Genomic DNA, 26453 nt, shown 5'->3' on the forward strand with positions numbered 1-26453 from the left:
TTCTGCAATTATACATCTCCCGCCCGATAAAGGGAGACCTAATGTGACACGAATGAACATGGGGAGCCTGAAGTTTAATAATTTATGCCCATTTTCATGGTGGTGCTCCCAAATAGTTCTTTAATTTTTTTAACGTAAGGTGCCCACGCCACAAGATTATAGATTATGAAAGAACTATTTAAGAATTGCACTGAAATAAAAGGAAAGAAAGAAACTATGTATAAATCCCCAAAAGATACTGGGACGTTACTTATCTAAAACGTCAACAATTTATATCAATTGAAGACCCGTACATCTACTCTAAAAAGAAATACTATCCAATGAGAGAATCACTACTCACTGGGAGAAATTTCACATAAAAGGAGGTATACACCCTATCTGATAGCTCTATTGGATTGAAATGTAATATAATGTTTTAGCCAGTGCCAAGGCTTATCCTGATAAGAAAGTAGCCAAACTTGTATGATCACAGTTGATGATGTTTTCTACAAATGGCAATGCTGAATTATGGAGATGTAAAACAGTTTACTTTGTCACCTGTACAAGAAACGACTATTGCAAGATGGTTTGGCATACTGCAGGACAGGACATATTGTAAGTGATCTGAGTAAATATAATGTGAATGGATAAATAGGCTGTTATAAATGTATACAGTGTCTTGAATATTCTATGAATTTGAAAAATTCTGTCAAGCGAATGTTCTTCCCGGGTGTTAGGCTAATAACATCAGAAATGAACGACTGTTCATCACAGGAAAATGGAACATTGGTAACATCAATCCAGATTCAACCCAGCATCAGAGGACTGAAGTACAAAGCTCTACTCACAATACAAACGATAGAGATAAAGCTTTTCAGGCCTTGGGAAACCCTTGTACGGGTGCAAAAGCAACACACTAATCACTTAAGTGGTGGAAGTCGAGGACAATATAATGAAGATACAAGACATATTTTCTATTTCCTAATGATAGATGATTCAATGTAAGGTAGAAGGGATACCCTCACTACCACTTGCCATGAGCACTCACTGGTCCCCACAACAGGTCAAGCATTTTATAAATCTGTCACAGCTCAGGGAAGTTAGACTGTCAAAGAAAGTCTTAGGTCCTAGTAAAGAAGGACAACTTGACCACGCAATTTTAAATTTCAAACCAAGGAGGTGCAAGACCACCACTTCTTTCAAGTGAAATACAACCTCTGCATGTTGTTGTATACTGCATAACATATTCTTCTTGGTTTCTAAATTGTGCAAGTCCACTGAGATGTTCTGTAATCAATGGTTGTAATACTATATCTTAAGTACACAAAATATTTGGCTTCAAAAGGAGCACACACACTATGGCACTGAGACATACTGGACACCATCATCCTGGCAAATGCTTGAGAGACAGACTGTAGGCACCTCCAGCTGATATTTTTTAAAGGTGCCAAAGCCCTGTGCTAGATCGTATCATGCCTTCACTGAATGCAAAGGGCTGCTTAGGGATCCATTAAGAGACTGTTTTGTTGCTTGGTCCAACATATTTTCATATGCATTTACTCTGATTACCGTCATTCACAGAGTACTCTGAATAAAGAACCATGCAAATTCATCTTGGTGGTACCAACCTGAGCATAGATGCACACTTGTTAACCTACACTAGAGACAAATGTTGTCAAGAGTTGTCAACGGAGCAGTTGTCACAGGACAGTACTGTTAACGTGAGAATGTCAAGGCCAATCATTCTGCCTACAATTAAGGGTGAAATAACCCTCTTGATTTAGGTCACGATGGTAATGAAGTCCCACACTACAGGGAAAAGAGTGTGAGAAGAGGGAGAGGGACACTCTTTCAGGTTGGTGTTCGGAAGACTTCATTAGGCACAGCATCAGATCAAAAAGTCTCCCTTCAGGGGTATGAGAACATGAGTTACTAAGGGTTCACACAAAAGGGGGAATTAAGACACGCAAATAACACAGATTTGGACTTACCTGGTGCAAGATGTTACTCTGTAACTAGCCCTCTGTGTACTGCAAAAACAACTCTAGAGCCCAAGACGAAGACCAGGATGGGAAAAGTCTGGCTGGGAAAGACAAACTGACAAAAGGTAAGATTTTTTTTTTTTATAAAGCAGGTAACTAGTCAACAGCAGGTGAGTAATCTGAAGGGCCGCTGGGATACTGTTGACCCTGAAGTGTGTCTGAGTATGCTGGTCCTCTGGTGCCAAAAAAAGTCACATCAGCAACCTAAGATATCCACATAACTGTAAAGCATCAATAGTTAAACATTCATATATGCAAATACCAGGTGTGTAACTTGCTGTTTAATAAATGCTAACACAAAAACCATTGCCAAATCACACTGAAAAACATAACCCGAACACTCATTCTTGCAGGTTGCTGGTGCGACCTGTTTACATTATAGTTACCCCTGAAAAAGGGCTCAGCCCGAAATGAATTGCGTTTCCCTCATCATGTCACTTACGACTTATTGTGAATTTCAACATGTTGCAGAATTATTCCTGGATTGGAACTTCTCATACATTTGAACATTTTAATCACAGTGCCTCTGTTTGATTTTTGGAAACACTGCAGCAATTAACTGATTAAAAATTGAAGATCTGGACTAAACTGGACTCGTTGTTGATTGTGTTGGCTTTTTCCTGAGGGCTGTGTATCCTGGGTCTGAGGACCAGCTTGTTTATAATGTAATATGCATGACCAGGACAGAACATGCACCAGTGTCGCACACCAAAACTTTGCATTCGAGCATTTGTTTAAATCTACTGTTGACACTGGACTTACTTTTTGAAGTGCATTCCACTGCTTATAGATTGAGCTCATCATGACATACTGCACTAGGCAATTTTTGGTCTGAAATACTCTTAAATCAGAGGGTGCCCAGCAGTAAACTCCAGATACCTCAGATGCCCTGGAAAACAACTGCCATTCTCCCCCAGAGTGTTGAGTATCACAAAACGTGAATGGGCCTTAAACTGTATGGCAGGAGATATTTTAAAGTTTACTCTTCCTTTTGGGATTGCTGTGTCTCGTGTTCTTTAGCAATTTACCAGGCTACATCTGTCATAGCCAGATCTTTTCTAGCAACATTTTAGGGCCCCTCTGAGTTGTTATTCGGTAGGGAGATCAGCGAATAGGTTGATAAGAGCCTTGCTCTAGGTAACTTTTAACACTGCCTTAGAATGGGATACACGGCTATTGGCATGATGGTTGGGCTTAGGCCTCTTTAATCTTCTGACTGTGATTAATTAAACTCCACCCATGCACCTAGAAGAACCACTTATATCAGACTTTCTTAGTTGAGTTCTGCTTTGGCTTTGGTGTGTGAAGTTACCTACAAAGCCTGTTTTGATGGTCCCTTCTGACTGAAGATTTCTCACTTTAGAATATTTCTAGGCATCTGTCTGGACCCTGAGAATTCTTCAGCAGTGCTCCTGCACTCCAGCAAGTGGTGCTGTGTGGCTACTGTAACACCCTGGGATTGACAAAGCAGACCTGTAGATAAGCGCCATCCTTGAACACTGATGTCAATTCCTTTTTTTTGCCCTGTCGACTCAGATCTAGAACTCTGCTCCTAACGTTTTTGATCTTCCCACAACTCCAACAAACCTTATATAATGAGCCAAGGAACGATGTCCTCTCCAAAAAAGGGCAGAATTCAAATTGTGCCAAGTCTGCAGGAAGCAAATGTCGGACATGATCCTGCACAAGGTGACTCTGTGTTTGTTTATGGGCTCCAATCATGAAGTTGTGTGACAAGTATGCACTCATACATCCTAAGGTTAATTGGGACTTGAGAGGCGAAAATCTGTTGTTAAGCACAAGAAGACATTGCACCAAGTCTTAGGTCCTACTCCAAATTGCACGTCCAATAACTTTGCTGATCTTGAGCCTCTACCTGGGAAACATCAGCTTCCCGCTTGAAGTCATTAGGTAAGTCCAAATCGAAATCTAAACAAGCACAAGAAAACCAAGCAGCCTCAACCCCATCATGCCACTCACTGTCTAGCAAGAAGTTGTAAATGTGTCAATATAAAGATCAACCTCCTTCAGGGTTTCGTGCATTCGAATCAATCCCACAATTGGTCCAGGAGAGTAGTGAATCATCAGGGCTGTTGTGGAATCTGTAGCAATAATGTTCTTCAAAGAGGCCAAAGCTGCAGATCTTTGGTGTGCTTCTGGCACCCTTTGGCCCATGCCCTTGGGTCCTACAGAGCCACTAGTGTTTCCAGTTGGAAGTCTAGGGCCAATGCTGTTTCTGGAGACATGCAAGAACCCTTGATAGACCTGCCCTTTAACAGCTCCAGCCTATTTGGAGAGGAAGCTGATTCTGCACTAGTGATTCCAGGATAGTTGTGGCACGTTTTGATATTTGGGGCAGTTGATGTCAGCTAAGCAATTTCCCCACCAGTAGAGAAATTTCAGATGATATTCAAGGAGACTAGCTTATAGATAATGCCTGCGCTTCCAACCTGTACTACAGCAACCAACTAAGTCATTTCAAGGCCGTTAATATGGCATCATCTTTAACAGTTCAGTCCAGAAGGGACGGCACTACTCTAATTTTTCCTTCCAGGCCAGCAAGACTCTTTAGTTTGCCCTGTCAAGCGCATGCCTAGCTCGTTGGAAGTAGAATGTGGTATTTCCTCCACAGTGGAGATCCATTGTGTTGGACAAGTTGATCTTACAGATTGTTCAAATGGGCTATGGCCTGCCATTTATTTCCTCACCAACCTACCTGCCTCCCACAGAGGAGTGCCTTTTTGAGGCACACTCTGCAGTTCTGATCAATCAATCAGTTTATAAAGCGCAGCTCCTCACCCGTTAGGGTCTCAGGGCGCTGATGAAGGAAGTCCGCTTTGTGTTGTCCAAAGGTGCCATCAAATAGGTGCTGGACTCTGAGAGAAAAGGAAGGATGCTAATGGTGTCACTTCCTCATCTGAAGAAGGACAGAGTCCTCAGGTCCTTTTAGACATCTCCACCCTAAAGGTCTTTATGAGTAGAAACAGCGTCGTATTGCTCCCTCTGGCTCAAATCTTGTCAGTTTTACACCTAGAGGAGTGAATGGTGTTCTTGGATGGCAGGATTCTTATGTTCCTGCACCCGTCCTGAAGTCCCACAGTTATCTGTTGTTTTAGGTGAGATAGGAACACTTCCCATTAGCTGTGCTCCCCTTCAGCGTTACCGCAGCCTTTCGGTGTTCATAAAAGTGATAGTAGTGGTCGCTGCCCATCTTTGGAGGTCAATAGTAGACATATTCCTGTACCTCGACAACTGGCTGCAAAAGACAGCCTTGCCACAGTCAGCCATCAGTTACCACCGGATAACAACCGAACTTCTGACATCATTGACTTTCACCGTTATTGACCTAAAGTCCCACCAAAGCTCCGCTCAAATTGGGGCAGTTCTGGACATGGTGGCTTTTTAGGCCTTTTCTCCAAAACAGCAGGACCAAGCCTTCTTGGTCTCCTGGCCTTTTGCATCCTTGTCACCCCAAATGCTAGGTGGCATATGTGGGTCCTGCACTGGACCCTCTGGTCCCATTGGGCCCAGCACATGGGATCTGTTGAGGAAATGACTCCGATGACAGCTAATAATCCAAGTAAGTGGTTTATTCAGAGAAACACAACCTGGCGTCCGACCATCCCAGAGGTTGCTCGCCAACTGCCACCTCTGGAATGGTGAACGCTCTCCATTCCAGATTACATTTACATCATAACAGGATGCCACTCCCACTCCATCCTGATCTCACAGGAGATTGCTTATGATCTTCTGTGGTTGCAGACAAACCCCAACCTGACCTGCGGAGAACCACTCTCCTGAAATTTCATGGTGGCAACAGGCGGATCATTGTTGGTTTGGGAAAGGTTGTGTCAGAGGTGTCTGGTCCCCAGCAGAAATAGTTCCATATCAATCCTCTGCAACTTTGGGTGATCCATCTGGCGTTGAAATCCTTTCTGCCATTTATCATAATAAGGCTTGTGCAGGGTCTCACAGACAACACGACCATCATAGCGGGGCCAAGTGGGGTCCTGCATTCTGTGTCAGTAGGCACTATGCCTCTGGAGTGGGCTAGACCAGCAGAACATCTTCCTTGCAGCCAACCACATGGTGAGATCTCAAAATACCAGACCTAATGAACTGAGGAGGCATCGCCTGGCAGAATCATGAGTGGCATCTTCATCCTGAGTTGGTGTAGGGCATCTTATAACAGTGGGTACGCACTGGCTTGATCTACTTGCCACCATCAAACATTCAATGTCAACAATTCTGCATGTTGACATTTTCTCCAAGGGCCTCATTAGAAGACATACTCTGGCTGGAATGGAAGGGAGGACTTTTGTATGAACTTCCAGGTCTAGCTCTCATGCCTCAAGTTCTGAGGAGGACATACGAGGTTCAGCTCATTCTTATTGCCATGGACTGGGCCACGAGAGTGTGGTAATACTGTACTATGGCTATATTAGTTCTTGGTGTGGCAGATTCAGAACTCCGCTAGAGAAGGCAAGAGTGATGGGTTTCCATTGTCTTCAGGTCGTTGTCTCTCTCTCTCTCTCCTCTCTCTGTCTCTCTCTCTCTCTCCTCTCTCTCTCTCTCTCTCTCTCTCTCTCTCTCTCTCTTCCCCCCCCCCCCCCAAACACACCTTTTTTTAGTGTTTTTTGGAGGGGGGGTGGGGGATTACTGTTTCTGCAGAGCTCTTAAGTTTCCCAGGTGATGTAAGCTGCTAATGTACGCTAGATTTTTCTTTGCATTCTGAAATTTGTAATCTTAATTAAGTAAAGGGGTAAAAGGAATAGTTATGAGGTGAACCATAGCACTTGAAAACTCACACATGATATACAACAGGCATCCAAAATATTTGGGAAAATATGGGATGCCATGATACGCCACTTTACCTCACTTCCTCTAGTGAGAGACTACCCACCTAAATTAAGAGCACAGGGACTATTTGAAACGGATTGTGTTTGACCAAAGAAGCTTTGTCTCTGCAAATGGTGAAAAAAAAAAAAGGGGGGGGGACATTACGTGAAATATCAAGGGTGTGGGTCGGTGTACTAGGTTTGAGAGGGGGAACTGAAGTTGGGGGAGGGGTGGTTAAAAATAAGATGGTACTATCCCTGCGTTGCACTGATATAAGTAGCAGTTGAGGATTGTTACCCTTTGCAAATGTAAGCAATATGGGCATATTAATAGTGATTTCAGTGTGTTTCTTTTTCTGTTGGCATAGGTACCGCTATGCCTTTTTTTACTCCCTTTATAAGATCAGTAAAATGTACTGGGGTAAAAAAGGGCTACAAATAACAGAATGAAAATAACAAAGCATTTGCAAAGCCAAGAGGTTTCTCCCTTGGGACCTATCTAACGTTGCGTTGCTTTACAGAGTCAAACTTTTTCCTGACTCTGTGCAACATCGTCCATACAAAGTAAATAAAAAAGGGGAGGTGGCTGCTGACACCCTGGATGAGGTGCTAGACATAATATTTGGAGGCCCACAATAAGATTTTTAAACACACCAATACTGAATTACAGTAACTTTAGACCCAGAACACCTGACTGCCAAAGGCAAGCCTGTCTGTGCCCGTCCACGTCCGGACAGGACCTATGGTCAGAAACTGTCCAGGTTAAAAATGTCTATAACCGGTACCTCAGGTAAATTACATCAAAATAAGAGACATATGATAAATAAATGTAGGAAAGCATTACCTCAGCTAGATATTCCCTGCACCAACTGCAATTGGAAGACGGACTACCTAAGTACATCGACAAGTAGTACTATACTTTCTGAAGAATCATGCCTCTTCCAAAAGAAGCAGATGTAGCTCTTAAATTGTAGATCCCTCCTGAAGCACAGCACCAAGGTTTTCATATTCCTTGAGGAGAAGAGACTGAATGCTGTTTCTAACAGAAACGTGGCTAAATAATGATCATGGGGCTACACAATAGCCAGCAAGGATAGGGAGCAGAGTTGGCGTGGGTTGTCATTATCTGTAAAAGTGAACACACTCCTAATTTTTACACCTATGGCTTTCACTGCCTTCAAAAGCCTCCAGTTTTCCCTCAAGTTTACCCCTTCTTTTACTTTCTCAGGAAAAGTAATGTACCGCCCCCTGCTTCCTCTTCCCAATACACAGCGGTCTTACCAGAGTTGTTGGCAGAGTGCAGTCTCCAAAAAGCTAACTTTACCAGGCGACTTAAATATACATTGTGAGCAAACTGAGAATGTTTCAGTAAAGGGATACATTCATAATCTTGAAGCTTTACAATTTCATCAAATTGTAATCTCCCCCACACAACAGAGGGGATCTCCTAGATCCAGTGTTCACAAACTTTAATGAACTAAAGTCGGAAGACCGAATACCTATTTTATGGTCTGATCATTACTTAGTTCCTTTTTGTCTGGCAAATCTGGAAACATCAGTAAAGAAGCCTTCTATCTGAAAGGTCAGACGCCTTTGGTTGAAGCTCAATGATACGGAGTGGCAAGATGCACTCTCCGAGTCATTGCTGACTCTAAAGGGAGTTACAGGAGAATGATGCAAATTTGAACAATGGTTATCTGACTTTTTAGAGCCAAGAATCCCTTGTAAAGCCATCAAAGGACAGAGCTCCCTGGTACATGTCAAAGCTGACATTGTTAAAGAGGAAAGCAAAGAAGAGGGACAGAGAGTGGAAGACAGATTACAATGGTAAAGCAAAAATAGCACTAGGATAACTTTGAAAGATTATTAAAGAGCGATAAAGGCAGCAAGAATTACTCATTTTGAGGTAAAGATAGAGAAAGCCCTGAACGCCTCAAAGGAACTATTTAAAATTGTAAATGAATTTGATGAACCTTCCTTCGTGCTCTTCTGGTTCCCTGCCGTCAGTGGAACGGTGTGACTGGTTTGCCACTTTTTTTTTTTTTTTTTTTTTACTAATTAAGTCAATAAAATATACAGTTGGCTCCTAACGTTGGCATCATCAGCCCACAGAAAGGTATGGCCTCAGTAAACCAATCGCAGGGCTCAACCCTGTCCGCGTTTCCGTTGCTGATCCTCGAAGAGGTGGAAGTTATCGTAAAATGTATCAAATCAGAATCCCCTCTGAATCCTGCCCCTCCCGATGTCCTAGTGAGAGGCGGAAAGATTCCTTTAACCATCCTCATGGGAAATTCTCAATCATTCGCAGATAACCTGCTGTATTCCTCAAGCCTGGAAACATGCGATAATAAAGCCACTGTTAAAAAAAGCCTACAGGGAACCCTCTCTTGGCAGAGAGGGTATAGACCTAGTTCCTTGCTCCCATTCGTTAGCAAGGTTATAGAAAAGCATGTAAATAAACACTGGTCTAGTTTCTTAGAAAGTTGTGGTATTCTGCACCCTATTCAGAATGGTTTTAGAATGGGCAGTAGCACGGAGATGGCATCACAGGCTGCAACTCAGGAAATATGTGCTATTTTAGATCGGGGAGACTCAGCAGCTATCTTTGACACGGTGTCACACCCACTCCTCGTTCAGAGAATGCAGGAAGGAGGGATCTCTGGGGACACGATTAGGTGGCTAAAAACTTTTTAAGGGTACAGGAGTTTTCAGGTTAATTAAAGCTTCTGTTACTTCCCCATCCACAATCTACATTATGGGGTCCCTCCGGGCTCATTGCTGATCCCCACACTTTTATTTGTATGTTCGGCTGTTAGCAGAGATTGTACGAGCTCATGGCCCAGCCTTAGTGTCACGTGCACAGGACGCTCAAATTGTTATTGCTTTGACCCCATAGGCTAGTGGCTCATCCCTCCAACTGAATTCTTGCCTCAGTGAAGTCAAAGAATGGATACTTAGGAGCAGTATCAAACTCAATGGCAACAAAACTGAGGTTCTGGTGATTGGGAACAACAAATCCAGATGGTGGCAACTGGGTTGGGCCAAACAATTATGAGACCTACCCAACCTGGCTCCAGCAGTCAAGAGTCTACTGTTTTGTATTGATGAGAAAATTAACTATGGAAACTCAATCCAAAAATCATGCGGGCTCCTGTTTTGTGACCTTAGATCCCTTAGAAACTTTCCACATATTCTACCGCTCCCTACTAGAAGAATTGTGGGTCAGGGACTAAGTTCTCGCCTGGACTATGGAAACTCCCTCTATTTGGGGAGCCCAAAATACGTGACAGACTGCCTCCAAATAGTCCAGAATGCTGCATCTAGAATCCTCTACAAGATACCAAAGCACCAATCTGTTTGAAAAGCCTTGTGAACCCTTCATTGGCTCCCACTGAAAGCAATGTGTATTGCCTACTGGGCCATCCAGGGAAAAAGGTCCAACTCTCATCCAGAACCTACTGACCTCCTGTGTCCTAGGAAGGCCCCTTCGTTTAAGCAACCAGGGGCTCTTGTCAGTGCTAAAGGTTAAAAGAGCAAGAAGTTGGGGGTTGGTCCTTCGCATTCTTGACCCCAAGCTATGGAACTCCCTTCCTGCCTCCGTCTGAAATCAGCAGTCTGAACCTGTTTTTAGAAAATGTCTTAAAACCCACCTGTTTGAAGCATGAGTTTGATTGGAGTCCATTTTAGCAGTTTGGAGTTGTTCTTGGTCAATAAGCAATGGGTGGGATAGCCATGCGCTATATCTAGAATTACCAGTTTGAATTGAATTGAGGCAAAAATGCAAACCGAAAACAAGAATCAAACCAATACGCAAGAATTCCCAACCCCTTCCAAAAATGAAATAGTATGGAGTTGTTGCTTACAAAAGCCTAGGAGATTGCGGTATGGGAGTGAGAAAAATTGCAATTTGTGCTGCTATTTTGTCTTTTCTCCAACATGAAATGATGTACTTTTCGAGAAAATAAATAAAATTGTTTAAGAAAAAAAAAAAGTTTTGAACTCTTGGCCCAGCATATCCCCCTCCTCCCTTTTTAGGGCCACGGATTAGAAAGATTAGCAACTGAAGGAAGTGATGGCACAGTCCATCCACTCATATCTTCACTGAGTCCTCCTAACCTAATCCCAACCCTTGACTCCCTCTCCCTTCCTGTTCATTGCTGCCCCTGTTCTTGTCCACCAAAGTATCCACCCAACAAACTTGCCCACTTCCATCATCCCACTTGTCCATGGAACAATCAAACCTCCTTTTTTTTATTTTTTACCTTTATTGATTTTACAACACAGGAGCAAAGAAATGTACCAAACAGCATCAAACATCCAATGCCTTGGTCCCACCACAGGCCTTCATAAGTCCACTGGAGCTGCACAAGTTACTGACCACCCAGGCCATGTAGAACAGTGCACATCCCGCTTATTCATTGTGTCTTGTAGGTGGTGCCCCCTCCCTGTGTTTTTGACCTCCCCCCACCAAAGTGCCCTGGGTCCTTTAGCACATGGCTCTAGTTGTATCCCCCTATAATCCACCCAGTACTTTCAAATCTTGAACTGCTTCTGGGGGCAGCCCCTGGACAGGTTTATTGGACATTCCAGCCCCATATAGTGATCAGTGCTTCCACCGGCAGTGCCTCAGCTGCTTTCCAGGCCTTGGTAATGTCCCTCTCAGCTAACACCATTACCAGCCAGAGGACCACCTTCTGGTATTGTGTGTCCCCTAAGTTATCCGTTATGTGAAGGAGTATGAGTTTGGGGTCACTGGAAATAGCCCATCGCAGCACCCCCTCCCAGAAGCGGGACAGTGCCGGACACTGCAAGAATGTGTGTGATAAGTAGCCCTGTAGCCCTGTAGACAGTTCCCCGTAGCAGTCAACCCCATGTGGTGTAGTTGGGCTCTAGTTTGGTAGACCCTATGGAGAAACTTTATTTTTATTAGGCGGAACTGTGAGGCTATGACAATTTCCCTTGGGGCCTGCACTGCCTCCCACCAGTCCTCGTCCTCAAAGGGCCACGCTCCCCCTCCCACATCCCAGTAACCCCCTCCATCAGGTCCAGGAGATCGCAAAGCAATATTTCATATATTTCTGATCGTTTGTGCTCTTTAAGATTCATAAGGAGGATCTTAGCCTCCATCAGGAAGTACTCTGGGATGTCCTCCGCCGCCCGCAGGGTTGGGAGAAGGGCGTTGTGGAGCTGCAAATACCGGAAGAATTTAATACTTTGATGCAAGTCATATTCCTCTTACAGGTCCTGAGAAGACTTCAATGTCCCCACATGGAGCATGTCTCCCAGCCTGAAGATACTTATAATATCCCAAGCGGTAAACCCCCAGAGGGGTCGTTATGTGTGGAAGTCGACCACCTGCCACAAAGGTGTCTCCAGAGTGAGTCGGTCTGCCCATCCTATACTCCTCATGGCACTGCTCCAAATTTCGAGCACCAACTGTGTGGCTGGTGGGAGTGCCGCAGGGAGCCTCCCTCCATATCACAAGTGGGAAAGGTCCTATTCTCGCAGTATCCAACCTATTGCCGCATACGCCAGGTCACAAAAGCCACCAAACCACCACTTGTTTACGACGAGTAGGTGGGCCGCCCAATAATAAAGGAGCACGTCTGTGGTGGTAATTTCTCCATCGAACAGTGGTTAACAGCATTTATGTAAGGCAGTGTAAAGGGCGTACCTCCCATCCTAGAGCAGCAGTCTAAGAAATGCATTGCCCTTTGTGAAGAAGGCTTTAACAATCTAGTATGGGTGGTTCTGCAAGTGGTACAGGAGACACAGCAGGAAAAACATCCTGAAAATTGCAGAACGACCCAGCAGGGACAAAGGTAAGCAAGCCAGAACTTGATGTCATGCCCAAGACCTGTCAACTAGGGTGCCAGGTTTCGGTTGAAGGAGCGGGTCGCATTGTCCATGATGTATACCCCTAAGTACTTAAATCTCAGGGGAAGTATCAGGAATCCTACTACCCATGTCAAAGCCATCGGGCTCGGAGCAATGGGATAAATCGCCGGTTTATGGGAGTTTACCCGTAGGCCAGATTAGGAGCAGAAGACTGCCAACATCTGGAGAGCTCTGGGACCCGTGGACTCTGGGTTATCCTGAAACAGGAGGACATCGTCCGCATAGAGAGCAATTCTATTCCCAACCTCTGTGACCATTGGAAGCCTCGATAAAGAGCGTCAACCCTCACCCAGGCTGCCAGCGGTTTGATCACTAATGCGAAAAGCAACAATAATAAGAGGCAACCCTGATGGGTGCCCCATGCCACCAGAAACCACTCCGACCCCGCGCTCCAACCTGCATCCTAGCCAACAGGTCCAAGTACAGAGGGCGTACATAGCTGAGAACTTTTATGTCAAATTCCACCCAGGAGAGGAGGGAATTCATGAACGCCCAGTCCACTGAGTCAAATGCCTTTCGAAAGTCGATACACAACAGGCCCCTGTGGCCTTAATAAGCTTTACAAAAAGCAATTGCGTTGTGAACTCTCCGGATATTATGCTGAATCGCCCAGTGGGGAATAAACCCAGATTGGTCCGGGTGTACCAGACAGGATATGACCTTTATCAAACATGGTTAACATTTTGGCCCATATATTGGCCTCCAGGTTGTACCTATCCCCCCTCCCCCCTCGTGCCTGGTTTTGACAACACTATGATCTCTGCGGTCCAGAGATAGAAGGGGAATTTACTTGTCTCCATGGCCTTGCGGGAGGTCTCCAGTAGAAGGGGCCCATCATTGGCTACACTAGGCACCAGAATTCAGCTGGGAAGCCATTTGGGCCTGTGCCCTTCCCGCTTGGTGCTGAGCCAGGGCCGCGTGCAGTCCCTCCCCAGTGATGTCTGCTTCGAAGGCCTCGCTTTCCTCATGGTCAGTCATGGCATCGGTAAGTCCGACACAAATTAAGTCCTCGCGGGTTTTCTTAGGGACCGCACTGTATAGCGAGTGGTAGTAATTGGCAAATACTTCCGCAATGGGTTTGCTCCCTGTCACCTGGTAACCGTTTGCTGCTAGCAGGTAGGCCACTGGAGCTCCCCCCCTCCATGGAGCACACAGCCAGTGTAGTGTTTTGCTGACCTTGTCCCCCCCCCATTGATAGATTCTACTGCAGTTGGCTAGCCACGTTTCTCTCGCCGTTCGCGTGAGCAGTATTTGGGTATACAACAGTATCGCAGGAGAGGTTCCTGTTGGGTAATGAAGTGTTGACTTTCTAAGGTCAGTGTACGGTCTTTTAGATCCGTGACCCTCTGCCTGGCCCTCTCCCGCTGGCCCTAAGAGTAGCTAAGTAGACATCCTCTCACCGTAGCCTTCTGAGTCTCCCACAGGGTCCCGCTAGAGGTGACCGATCCCCTGTTGTCCTCTTGAAAACTGCTGGCAGGCCTGCTGGCACGGTTCTCTAAACTCTTCCTCCAGAAGATAACAACGATCTAGGCGCCCCCCCCACCCCCCCTTTCTTCCCATTGCGCCATATCAACTCCATCACCACTGGCGAGTGGTCCGAGAAACCCCAGACCATTATGCGTACATCACATATGTAGTGGCTCACCTCGGCAGCAGGAAGAAATAATCTAAGCAAGAACAGGAGTGACGTGCTCCGAAGTGAAAGGTGTATCCCTTCTCCCTTGGGTAGTGGGACCGCCACACACTGGTCAGATTCCAATTCCGCGCAGAGCTGATAGCATCGAAGACCTGAGGTCTAAACCTGCCGCAATCGAGAGGTCCAGACCTGCGTCCCTTACCCTGGTAAAATCTCCCTCCCACCACACATTACCCAGGGCGCCTTGGTCAGTTCTCTAAGAAAACTCCCAAGCTTATCCAGGAAGTATGAGTTGAGAGATGGCGGGGCATAGACACTAATCAGAGAGAGTGGGTCTCCTCATAAATTGACCCTCACTGCCACATACCAGCCCCAACACTTGTGCCACACTCTAGAGACCACAAAGAGAATGTGACTCCGAACCAGAATTGCTGTGCCCCTGGAGCCCCTGTGGAAGCCAGGATGGTATACCTGGCTGTATCCCCTGTGGGCCAAAATTGGGCATCTGTTACCCATGAGATGTCTCCTGGTACATTACTATGCATGTGTTGGCTTGCAGAGCCGCCTTAATCACGGCTCCTCTCTTGAATTTATCCATCACCCCATTAACGTTCCATGAAAGGAACTTCAATGTATTCACAGGTACGTGGCCTTGCTTAGTGTCCAGTGAGCTAGGGTTGTGTATCATGTCCCAGGTGTGGCTGTATATCGTATCGGAGGACTACATGGGACCCATATGTGTATGCGCTCCTTGGCCGTACCTGAAAAGAAATATACACAACTACAGTTCTCCAACAACACCCCACCCTCAACACCCTTTCTATACTTCGTGACCTAAAAGTACCTGTGATGCAACTAAGGGACTAAGTACCTGTCTCTTATTCCCCCCATGTTCCCCAACGAAAGCCAACCCCAACCAAAAGAACAACTTATGGTGTAGGCAAACCAGCAGCGAAAACCCTGCAGTGTAGTTTAGGTGAGCATCACTCGTTGGCAGGACCGACCCAGCAATTACAGAGCCACCAATGCGTCCTGTGGCGAGTCATCTGAGCTGGATACCGTTGGCGGTTGTTCCGACAACACATGCGATTCCTGGTCCGAAGCCATCCAGATCCAGTGAGCAGGCCATGCTGTCTCTGCGCTGAGGATGCCTGCTCAGGGCTGTGCTCCATTCCCTCATAGGTCTCTGGACGCCCCCACTAGCACCGTCTTTATGCCCCCTGGGGGGGTCAGAGGATCCACCTGGCGTCGTGGCAGCCTGTCCTCCACCCATTCCCAGAGTGGGGAGGGGGGGGCGGCCGCGAGATGGATTTTCCTTGAAACATGACCTTCATTCGAGCCGGAAAGAGCAGCCTGTACTTGATTCCCCGTCGCCCTCAGTTTTTGCTTGGCTGCCTGAAAGAAGCAGCACTGTTGTGGTACTTTCGAAGTGCAGTCTGGGAATAACATCACCAGACTGGACTGATAGGTTAGTTGGCCCGTTTTCCGTGCGGCCTTTAGCACAGCGTTCCTGTCTGTATAATTGAGGATACGCACAATGACAGTCGTGGCAGGGCACCCACCGGGGGTCGGGCCAGCAGGGTCCTGAGGGCCCATTCCACTGAAAAGCAATTCAAAACATCCTCCTTCAGGCACCAGCTGGATAATCAGCCCCACATTAATTATGTTAGTGTGGAGCACTTCGCGCCCTCACCCCCTCCGTGGGATGCCCACCACACACAGGTTGTTCCTCTGGGACCTCCCCTCCCTGTCCTCGGCCCGGGCCTCCAACTGCAGCTGCAGCGTGGAAAGGTGGTCACTATGTCTTGACCGTATCGTCAGTCTTTAACACCCTGGACTCCATTTCATTGACTGTGTGGTGTTACGGAGGTCCTGGTCAGTGGTTGCCAAATCCATCTTAAGTCCCCCATCTTTCCCTTAAAAGTAGACTTCAAGTCTTCAATCGCCAATAGGGCTGGGGAGGCCGCCGGGGATCCAGGTCGGTCCAGAACCACAGGGGTACACCCCTGTGAAAGGTATTTTCTGCACGATGGGGCAAGATCACGAGCCCACCAGCCAATCAAGGGCCCCGTCGTTGCCAGCCCCCCACTAAGCCCCAGAAGATTCACAAATCACCAGCTACAATGCAGGGCGACCCCCAAGGAGTCTTCCTCCTGGCCATGGGCCAGCCACCAAGCCCATTCCACTTTGGGGGTGGGGGCTCGCCTGCAATCAGTGTCTAGGGGAGGAGGCAGCTTCCTGTCATCCTGCCTCACGCTTCCGCATGGACATAGTTCGTAGCGTAGCCGCACCAGTCCCAACTGTAGAGCACAGTACCACCAGGGTGGTGCCCAGTAACTCAGTTATCAGTGCAGGGGGGTGTGAAGGGCCACCAGAGGTCACCAGCTGTTCGTCTGCTCCGCAGCCCCTCTGGGCTGCTTCGCTCTCAGATGTACAGGCCCCTCCTCCGTGACTCCACACCACCTTGCACACGTGCATGCCCAGCTCCACCACTCCTCCGCTGGGCCTGCTTTGCTGTTGCCGATCGTGGCTCCCCTTCTCACTCACAGGCTATTCGAGCTCTCCATCCCCTCCCACGAGGCCGTTGTCATCAAGGGGGGGGGGGGGGGGGTCTTTTAGGTCCCTTTGTACACATGCAGGCCCAGATCAACCACTCCTCTGATGAGCTGCTGCCGATTGATGCCCCCCCCCCCTCCTTCACTCACGGGAGGTTTGCCTCCCCAACCCCCCCTTCCTCTCTCCCTCTATTCACATGGAGCTACCGCCACTGTGGGGGGGGGGGGTGGCTGGGAGTTGGTGCAGGGGAGCTTCCCGGTCCCTGTCACTAGCTCCAAGCGTCCCAGGCACTGCCGCTGCCAGATTCATCTCTGCTATGGCCTGCTACACCTCGCTCCAGTCAGGCCCTGCGGGGTTCGTCCAGTGCTCCTCCCCATGCATAGATGTGAAAAGCAGTCCTCGGGATGGCTGTTGGGATGAAAGCCCTATAGCGCAACCCGGGTCAAATGGTCCTGGAGAGCGACGGGAGACAGTGGATGGTACTGCCATGAGTGCGGAGCTCAGTTACTGAGCACACGCCATCTTCACTGGTGTGGCCATGCCCCCAATCCTCTCTCTTTTGCCCCCTCCTCTGTCCCTCATCCTTAGCTCTTCCCTCCATATCTCTCCCATAACTTCAACCTGCCTCAACCTCATTTCATTATTTTCACTGACTAAATTCCAGATTCATACAGAACCCCTGATAGGGGCATTACCAAACGCGTGCCTTTGTGAGAGGAAAGAAGACTTGCGCGAATCGCTTATACCTTGTGTTCCCCACAGAAACAACTGATAGTGGGCTTTGCTTGTGAAAATTTGACTGAGTATCGACATATTTTGAAAGCAAAATGCATTTGTCTTTTCTGTTTTTTTCACCAAAGCTGTATTTGTGTGACCAATCAAAAAATATTAAAAATAAAGTTGGAAAAAATATATATATATATTCATAGGTCAAGTTTTCAGATGGCGACGTTTTCATTTGGGAGTTGGGTACACACCCAGATCCCCATAGAGAGTAAAGCTTTTCTTTAGGAATCCTTAACTTGTGTTTATCGTTATCAAGCCTCAGTAGTTTTCTTAAATCACTATCTCAGCTTCATGTATTTCTCTTTTTAGCAAAAATTTAAAAAAACACTACAGTTTCCCATTCCCCTGATTTGGGACAAAGCACAATACAATCTTAAATTGTTGTAGGCGCACACTGTGCTACTCTTGAGTACATTCCATTGCTCTCAACGCATGCAGTGAAATAGTACTCAAGTTAGTGGTCTTAATCAAAAGTTCTTTATACTTCTAAAGAAAGAAATTGCAGTTATATCTGATGTTTGTATTTCTTTTTGTTTAGATTGGTGGAGTACCTACAGGCCATGAGAAACTACTTTTTGCTTGAAGCAGGAGATATCATGTATGACTTCTATAGGCCTATTTTTGAAAAAATAAGAGCCAATGAACCATGGCAGGACGCACAAGTTCTTATTGTTGAACTCCAGGAAGCAGTTGCTCACCGTCACTTAGAAGACAGCTTACGGTAAGCTCCAGAATGAACAATGATGATACATTCTTTTATTTATTAGACATTTTCATTTTCTACAAAAATAATTCCTGTTTTTCAGTAAAGTCTATTGCAATTTCATGTAACTTTGAATAAATAGTCTCCATTCCTAGTCAGTGCTGTCTTCTAATTTCACCCCATATCACCAAACCTCCTATGGCCATATTTGTGCCCTACTTTTTCAGCAATGATCTTCTTCCACCACGTTTCCTTTCTCTCCGGAGTGAAAAATGAATAATTGGTCCGGCTGCAGAAATTACTCAACCAGCAGCAAGACCATTTTTGATACTGAATATTTAAGCAGCCATGGTTTGCATTATTTACTTTTATTCCTGTCGGTGTTCACATATCTCATAGACCCCCAAGCTTTAATGCCATAAAACTTTACTTAACCATTGGAGAGATAAGTGATGAAGGATGGCTTAGTATCCCCATACAATTTGTATGCTTTGTGAAATTGCCACAAATTTGCATGAATTTATTTTCTGCTCCTTACAACATGTTTTTGTTCCTCTAATTTGATAGGGAAGTATTGACAGATGTTAGCCTCGCATGCCTTCTGGTATGTCCTATCTTGCTATGGTTAATGTCAAAAGAATCTTATATATCTAAATATAATATAGTTATATATGCAATACTTTTCTCTGTGTGGCTAGGACAGTGGTTCCTTCTTGTCACTGAGCAAAATAGGCAACAAGCTGGTTATCTAATCACTATAAATGTACGAGGAATTAATAAAAAAGGATATTTCCTCTGTTACTGCCAGGTTCCACACCCAGTGTATCACTGGCATGCTATCTGACGGCTCTTACAGTGACTGTCATTGATCTTAAGAATTTCTGTGCAAGACAAAAGCTTCCTCCAAATATAATTTACAAAAATCAAAAAGGAAAAGCAAAAACTCAGATACTCTGATGTGGTACAGGGATGAGCGCAGTTGCTAAGCTTCAGTCCACACCAATGAAATGGCACAAAACTAAACTGTATCAAGGCAGAAGCAGCCTTCGAATTAAAGAGGAGTACATGTATGCCATAGAAATCGCAAGAACATAATTATGCTAACTTTGTAGCAAAAGCAGGGAAGTGCATTAATGAACTTCACAATTTTAAAGGATCTCAGAGTTAAAATCTTGCAAGGAATACTGGCTAATATCCAGCGAGACTCCTGTGAGTCTCATAAATAGCTCTAGATAAAGTTAATAAGATAAGGAATGTTATCGTGGATAAAAGTCAGCAATGTCATGAGTGATATATTTCTGATCATACAAGGCTAGAGAGAGTATCACTGATGAGTAATGACAATCAAACAATCAAACAATCACAACATTTCTTCTGTACCATCCTCAACAGTCAAGGAAGAAAGAGTTAATGGTTACTAATTTGAGCATCATCTAAAGTGCACATGATTTAGGCCCCTTGTATTTTTTTGATGAACTGTAAATATGTCTTAAGTTGTGAGTGTGTTTTAGCTGTGCTACTAAGCTTGGCCCCTTGTTTGTGTCATTTGCGTTCAAGTCTGTTGTTTAATCGGTTTCTCTCTGTAAGGTGCCAATAATTCTCTGAACACTTAGCTACGTGGGACAAGTTAACTATCTGGAATAATTTGCCAGAAGGAAAAGGCAAGAGTCCCACATTTGTTGAAACTCAGACGTTAGGTCTGCATTAGCTCTTGCCTCTCCATGGTATACCTAATCCCTAGCCGTCACTCAGGCGCATCCTTTATTTCTAAGAACTAATGTTGTTCCCCTTACCAACAACACAAAGTAGACGGAAACGCACTTGGACTGGCAAAAGACTCCTCCCACATTCCACCCAGTGGTGACTGATGAATGACTGCTGAAGAGAGGAGGCCTCTTGGGAGAGGTGGAGATCAGGGCACTCTTTTCTGTAGTGAAAACCTGGTTCCACGTTACTCTGTTTAAGTTGTGAGCCATTCCCTTGATGTTTTAGGCTTTTTTTTCAAAAATCAGTGGAAGTCTGGTTCAGGTTCTTACGAGCAATGCTACTGCCAGGTGGTACTGCATCACATAGGGTGGGTGGATTCCTTGGGTCCTGTGTCAGGAGGCTTTGTGCATCTGATCCAGCTGAGCCATCAAGGCATTTCCCTGGTCCTGAACCTCCTGGCAGGATCTTTGAACGACAGGGTGGACAAACTCAGTCAGCAATGCCTAATGGATCACGACTGGCAGTTCCACCCAGAAGTGGCACAGGTTGTCTACCAGCAATGGGGATAACCCTGGCTCAATCTCTTAGTCACACCAAAAACTCAGATTGCCAACACTTTTGCACTTTGGAGTTCTCAAGGAGGCTGTCTCAGAGACTCATTCTGCCTGCCTCATTCTGCACCCAGTCCTGTTCAGTCTGCACCTCCATGCATGGAGATTGAGGAGTGACAGTTGATTGCTTTTGACCTTCCTCCTGAAGTCATGGAAGTCATTCTACCAGCAATGGGTCCATCAACAAACGCTTTTGAAGTTGGGATAAATGTGTTACTTGGTGTAGTTGCCGCCATACAGGCCTCTTAAAAGCAAAGTTGTCAGATGTGCTTTTTTGTGCTGTCTTTATGGATCAAATCTGTTTATTATTATTTTCAATTATAAACATCACATATGCATTATATCAACCTGGTACAGTTGCCGTAGAATAAGGCATGCTCCATTTATAGTGACAATCAACAAGAACAAAACGTTAACATTGTTTCCCTGCTACTGGCACATAATATAGCCATCACTCAGACCCAAGCCCTTATCCAAAGTGATCTTAGTCCTATGTGTTGCTCACTCACTCCCTTTCACTCACATCAACTCCAGCACCCTCAGATAGGCCGGACATGTCAATTCTGTGAACTCCGTCGATAGTAGTTGTAAGATTGGTTGCCAGAGTTCCTTAAGTTCGCCACTACGTTGCTGTGAAGCTAAGGTGAGCTTTTCCATAGTGAGGATGAACCACAACTTGTGGAGCCATGAGGTTACTGTCGGAATCTTGTCAGTCCCCCAGACGGCCAACAACAGCTGCAATACTGCATTCAAGGCCAGGGCCATCTGCCGCCCCTTCAGTGATCTCAGGGGGAAGGTAAGCGGGTTAGGCAGGCCCAGCAAAGTATACGCAGGAAATCTGGGGATCTGAGTGTCAACCACCAAATCAATAGCATCTAAAATATTCTCCCAGTACTGGTGAAACTTGGGGCAATGCCATAGTAAGTGCACAAGCGACCCTCCACCCCCGCAGCCCCTCCAACAAAGGCTAGACTTAGTGGGATCCCAGGCATGAATCCTTGCTGGGGTGTAGTACCAATAGGAGGCCACCTTATATGCTGTCTGTGCCTGCCGCACTGTAGGCCGTGTGATGAGTCTTGTAGAAAATACCCTCCCATTCCTCCTCAGAAAGCTCTCTCTCCAGCTCCCTCTGCCACCTCCGCTGACCCTTAGTCTTAGGCGAACGGGCTTCCCCCCCCAAAGAGCCCGTAAAGCTCCGAAATCACCAGTCTGCTAGCTACCGCATCACATACCCTCATCAACACCTCCGTGACCGGGGACGCATACAACCCCCGCGCTCTGTGGTGGCGGCGGAGCCAGGGCTCTTTCCATATATGGGAGCCCGCGACCGCTTGGTCCATGAAACACCAATGTTTCTTGGAAGACAGGCGACTCCATTCTAATAAAAAACGCAATTGTGCAGCCTGAAAGTATCGCAAAAGGCAAGGGGACCGCCAGTCCTCCCTCCTGCTTAGGGCAATACAGAACCCGACGCGGTAACCGCGGCGCCCTACGTTCCCAAATAAATTTTAGAATTGCTGTCTGGAGGGCTGCTATCATCCGTGGCAGGGGTCCCAGTGGAAGTGCCTGAAAGACGTAGAGAACGCGTGGTAGGATAGTCATCTTCACCGCTGCCACCCTGCCTAGCCAAGACAGTTTAAGTCTCCCCCAGGTCTCAAGGTCGCGCTGCACCTCCCGGGTCAGTTACTTGTAATTCAACATCGCCGTACGGGCAACAGTGGACCCTAAGTCAATCCCAAAATACAGGAGTTTTGAGGAAGACCATATAAAGTGAAATCGGGCCTTCAGGTCTTTTTCAGGTTCGACACTAATAAACCTACTCATGGCCTGGGACTTTAACATGTTTATCCGGAATCCTGAGACCCGTCCAAAGTCATCCAATAACTTCATCAGTGCAGGCAATGAAGTCGCCGGCTCCGAGAGGGTAAGAATCACATCATCCGCGTACAATGAAATGATGTGCTCGTCTCCCCCGAACTTCACTCCCTTGATCTGAGGGTTATCACGAGCCCGCTGCGCCATGGGTTCCATATAAAGCGCAAACAAGAGAGGTGAAAGGGGCACCCCTGCCGGGTCCCTCTTTGAATTGGGAACGACAGTGAAAGCGTCCTGTTGACCCGGATCGCCACACGAGGCGCCTGATAGATGCAGCGGATCCATGCTATGAAACCCGGGCCCAGTCCAAATCGTTCAAGAACCCTAAACAGATATGGCCAATGAACCCTATTGAACGCCTTTTCAGCATCGATAGAGAGAAAGAGCATCTCCCTGCGTGAGCGATCAGTTTTATCCAATAGATGGAGCAGTCTCTTAGTGTTATCACGACACTGTCTATGTGGTATAAATCCGGCTTGGTCGGGATCCACAAGGCCCGGCATGTAATAATTAAGACGGTGTGCGAGTATGCCAGTGAACAGTTTGGCATCGATATTCAGGAGAGAAATAGGCCTGTAGGAGGCGCACTCCTCAGGATCCTTCCCCGGTTTCAGGATAACCACAATCGTGGCTTCCAGCATGCTAGCTGTGAGAGCCCCCGTCTGCTGAAAGGAATTGAAGAGTCGTACTAGTATCGGTACAAGTTCCATACAAAAGGTCTTATAAAAAAGTGTGGAAAAACCATCTGGGCCAGGTGACTTCCCGACCTGCAAACGCGAAATTGCTGATATGACCTCTTCCGCCCTTATGGGTTGATCTAATGAGGTTGCCTCTCTCTCGGTCAAAGAAGTAATTGCTATACCCGCTAGGAAGGCCTCCGGAGATGCATTAATGGGGTCCTCAGCCCCATATAGTCCCCGATAGAATTACGAAAAGGCCTCCGCAATTTGGTTGCTCGTGCGCGCTTCCGCTCCCGAGGGGGAGCAAACCATTTTTATCATTGATGCGCCAGTAGCCTACCACATCTGTTGCTGCCTATGTAATACTTATGCTTAAGGCGCACTACTGCATACTCTGCCCTGTCTCAATCCAGCCGCCTCAACTGCTTCCTCAATTTCTCAAGCTCTCGCCAAACTCTCGGAGCACGGTATGCTTATGTGAACACTCCAATACTCTCACTCTCTGTTCTAAATCCCCTCTAAGCAATCTCCTTGCTTTATTATCCCTGCGGATAGCGACATCACCTCGCCTCTCAATACCGCCGTCAGTGCCTCCCACAGCATCGCCAAACAAGTGGTCCCATCATCGTTATGGGTAAGGTAATCTATTATTGCACTACGAATCGCCTCCACTGTTGCCCCGTTCTGAAGCATGGAGTCTCTGAATCGCCACTCTGATACGCCCACGCGCTCCACACTCATGACGACCTCAACAGTAACCGGAGCGTGATCAGATAAGGCTCGAGGCTCGATCACTGACTCCCTAACCCGGGGAAGAAACTCCTGCGAGGCCAAGAAAAGATCAAGCCTAGCATATGTCTTGGTCGCTGCCGAGTAAAAGGAATAGTCCCTTAACGTGGGGTGCACCCTCTTCCACACATCCTCCAAGCCACACTCTCTCAGCCATTGACAAGCCGCCGCTGTCATTGACCCCGCCTGCCCATATCGGTGAGCTGAGCGATCCAAATCCCCATCCATCACCAGGTTAAAATCGCCCCCCACCAGAATAGCACCGTCCGGAGATTGTAACAGTGGGGTCAAAGCCTGTTTTAGGAAGACTTCCTGCTGAGAATTAGGCACAAATATAAAGCAATAGTGAAGGAAAAAAAAACCAGTCTCAATCTCATGGATAAAAGCCTACCTTGCACCTCATGCAGTTTTGTCACTACTTCCCCAGGGAATGAGCGCGGCAATAGTATTGCAACCCCTGCATGCTTCGTTGATGCCGAAGACCAGAACTGCCTAGGGAACCACTTAGAACGCATGCAGTAAATATCTTTTGGGACGAGATGTGTCTCCTGCAGCAGACATATATGACTCCCCGACCTCTCTAAGGCAGACAGGATGGCTAGCCTCTTCGTAGGGTTATTAAGCCCTCGGATTGTGCTGTCTTTAACCCAGCAACAAATGCTGTAGGCACTGTTAAAGGTCATTTGTTAGCTCTTTCGGTCTGTTTGTTTGCTGACGAACTGTCCTTGTATAAATTACCAGTAATTATGTACTTTATTAAAGATTTAATTCATATGTTCCCACCCAAAGGTTTTGTGATGCCACAGTGGGACCCTAATTTGAGTCTCGCTTTCCTTACGTGAAGCTCAGTTGAGCAGATGCACAGGTGTACTCTTAAAACAGTCTTCCTCATTGTGATCACTTCAGCATGTTGCAGTAGTGAACTGCAAGCGTTTTCTATTCAGTCGCCATACACCACCTTTTTCACTGACTTACTGATGTTGAGGACCAAAGACTCATTTCGACTGAAAGTTGTGATAACTGTTCATGGTCCACAATCCATCATTCTTCCATCATTCTTTGCTCCATCCCTCCCCTCAAAAGAGGAGGAGAACCCATCGATTGAAGCCTAAAAGGGCCTTAAGCTGTTCATCAGTTGTACCAAGGGCTGTTGGGTTGATATCAGCTTTTTGTGGGGTTCTCTGGGGCAAAGTACAGAAATGGGCCATATCGAGGTGGGCAGAGTACATGCAGTGACAACATCATGGTGGATAGTCTTTTAAATGAGAATCTGCTATGCACTGGCCAAAAAGCAGCCTAAGGAAGGACTGAAGGCTCATTCCGCCAGAGTCATTTCTCCTATCATTGTATTGGCACTCAAAGCACCCGTCTGGACATCTGTTAGGCTGCAATGTGGATGGCAATGCACACATTCATGAAGCACTACTGCCTTGATAGCTAGGATCAGCGGGATGAGCCCTTTGCCCACTTGTCAGGACTTTTTGATTTGAGTCACCATCTTGGGGGGTACTGCTTTGATACCGATTCACAAGCGGAAGAATCTGTGATTAGTGTCCATCAGAAGGACAAGTTACTTACCTTTGGTAATGTACTTTCTGGTGGTTACTCTAACCACAGATCCCACACCCACCTCCCCTTTCCGTGGAATGGTATATTTTTGTTTCTATAAAAAAAGCCCCATTCTACAGATCTGCAACTGCCACATGTATTCACCGATTGGCCTCTGTACCCAACAACACGGCTAAAAAATAAGTAAACGCACATCAGCGGACAACGTCCGCTTACATGCACTCTGCTCCGGTGTCAGTTGTTTGGCGGGATGAAGTCGACACTGAGCTGCACAGCGCCACTTGCTGGTGTGCAGGGCCCATGGAAAAATTTCCAGACCAAGTCTGGCACCTGGGGGTATTTAGGAGGTGAGGAATCCACGGTTAGCTAGTGTCCATCAGAAAGTGCATTACCGAAGGTAAGTAACTTGTTAAACACCACCATAACTGCTTCCCTAGAAGTTCCATGGATGAAAACAACAATAAAGATGCCAAGATTAGGAGCAGTTGTTGGAATCTTTGCTACAGCAATTAAATGGGCTTGCTATTAGTTTGAGATTTGTCGGATTTTTGTTGCCAAGGTAAAGATTGTGCAAACTATTCACAGATTCAGTAGAAAATTGTTTGAAAGCATCAATGAGTGAGTTCATCTCTCTATTTGCAATCAAAGTGATCAGTCTGCCAATGATACAGAATTTTAATGTGAAATTATTGGTAGCAGATGTTTACAGCACATCAAGGACATACAGCACTTTTTTGTTTTTTCCTCCCTAAGAACCATCAAAGATGTATAGTATATAAACTGG

General features: G+C 46.3%; 1 protein-coding gene across 1 annotated transcript in view; it reads left to right on the top strand.

Moving 5' to 3' along the window:
• TUBGCP5 (tubulin gamma complex component 5) overlaps positions 1 to 26453 on the top strand; it is a 326919-nt gene that overhangs the window by 240374 nt on the left and 60092 nt on the right. Inside the window, exon 16 of the mRNA XM_069204290.1 lies at positions 18274 to 18456. Within this exon, the coding sequence (XP_069060391.1) occupies positions 18274 to 18456 (183 nt within the window). The remainder of the gene's footprint in view (positions 1 to 18273; positions 18457 to 26453) is intronic.

The sequence above is a fragment of the Pleurodeles waltl genome, chromosome 8 (assembly GCF_031143425.1).
Source record: "Pleurodeles waltl isolate 20211129_DDA chromosome 8, aPleWal1.hap1.20221129, whole genome shotgun sequence".
Taxonomy (NCBI): Eukaryota; Metazoa; Chordata; class Amphibia; order Caudata; family Salamandridae; genus Pleurodeles; species Pleurodeles waltl.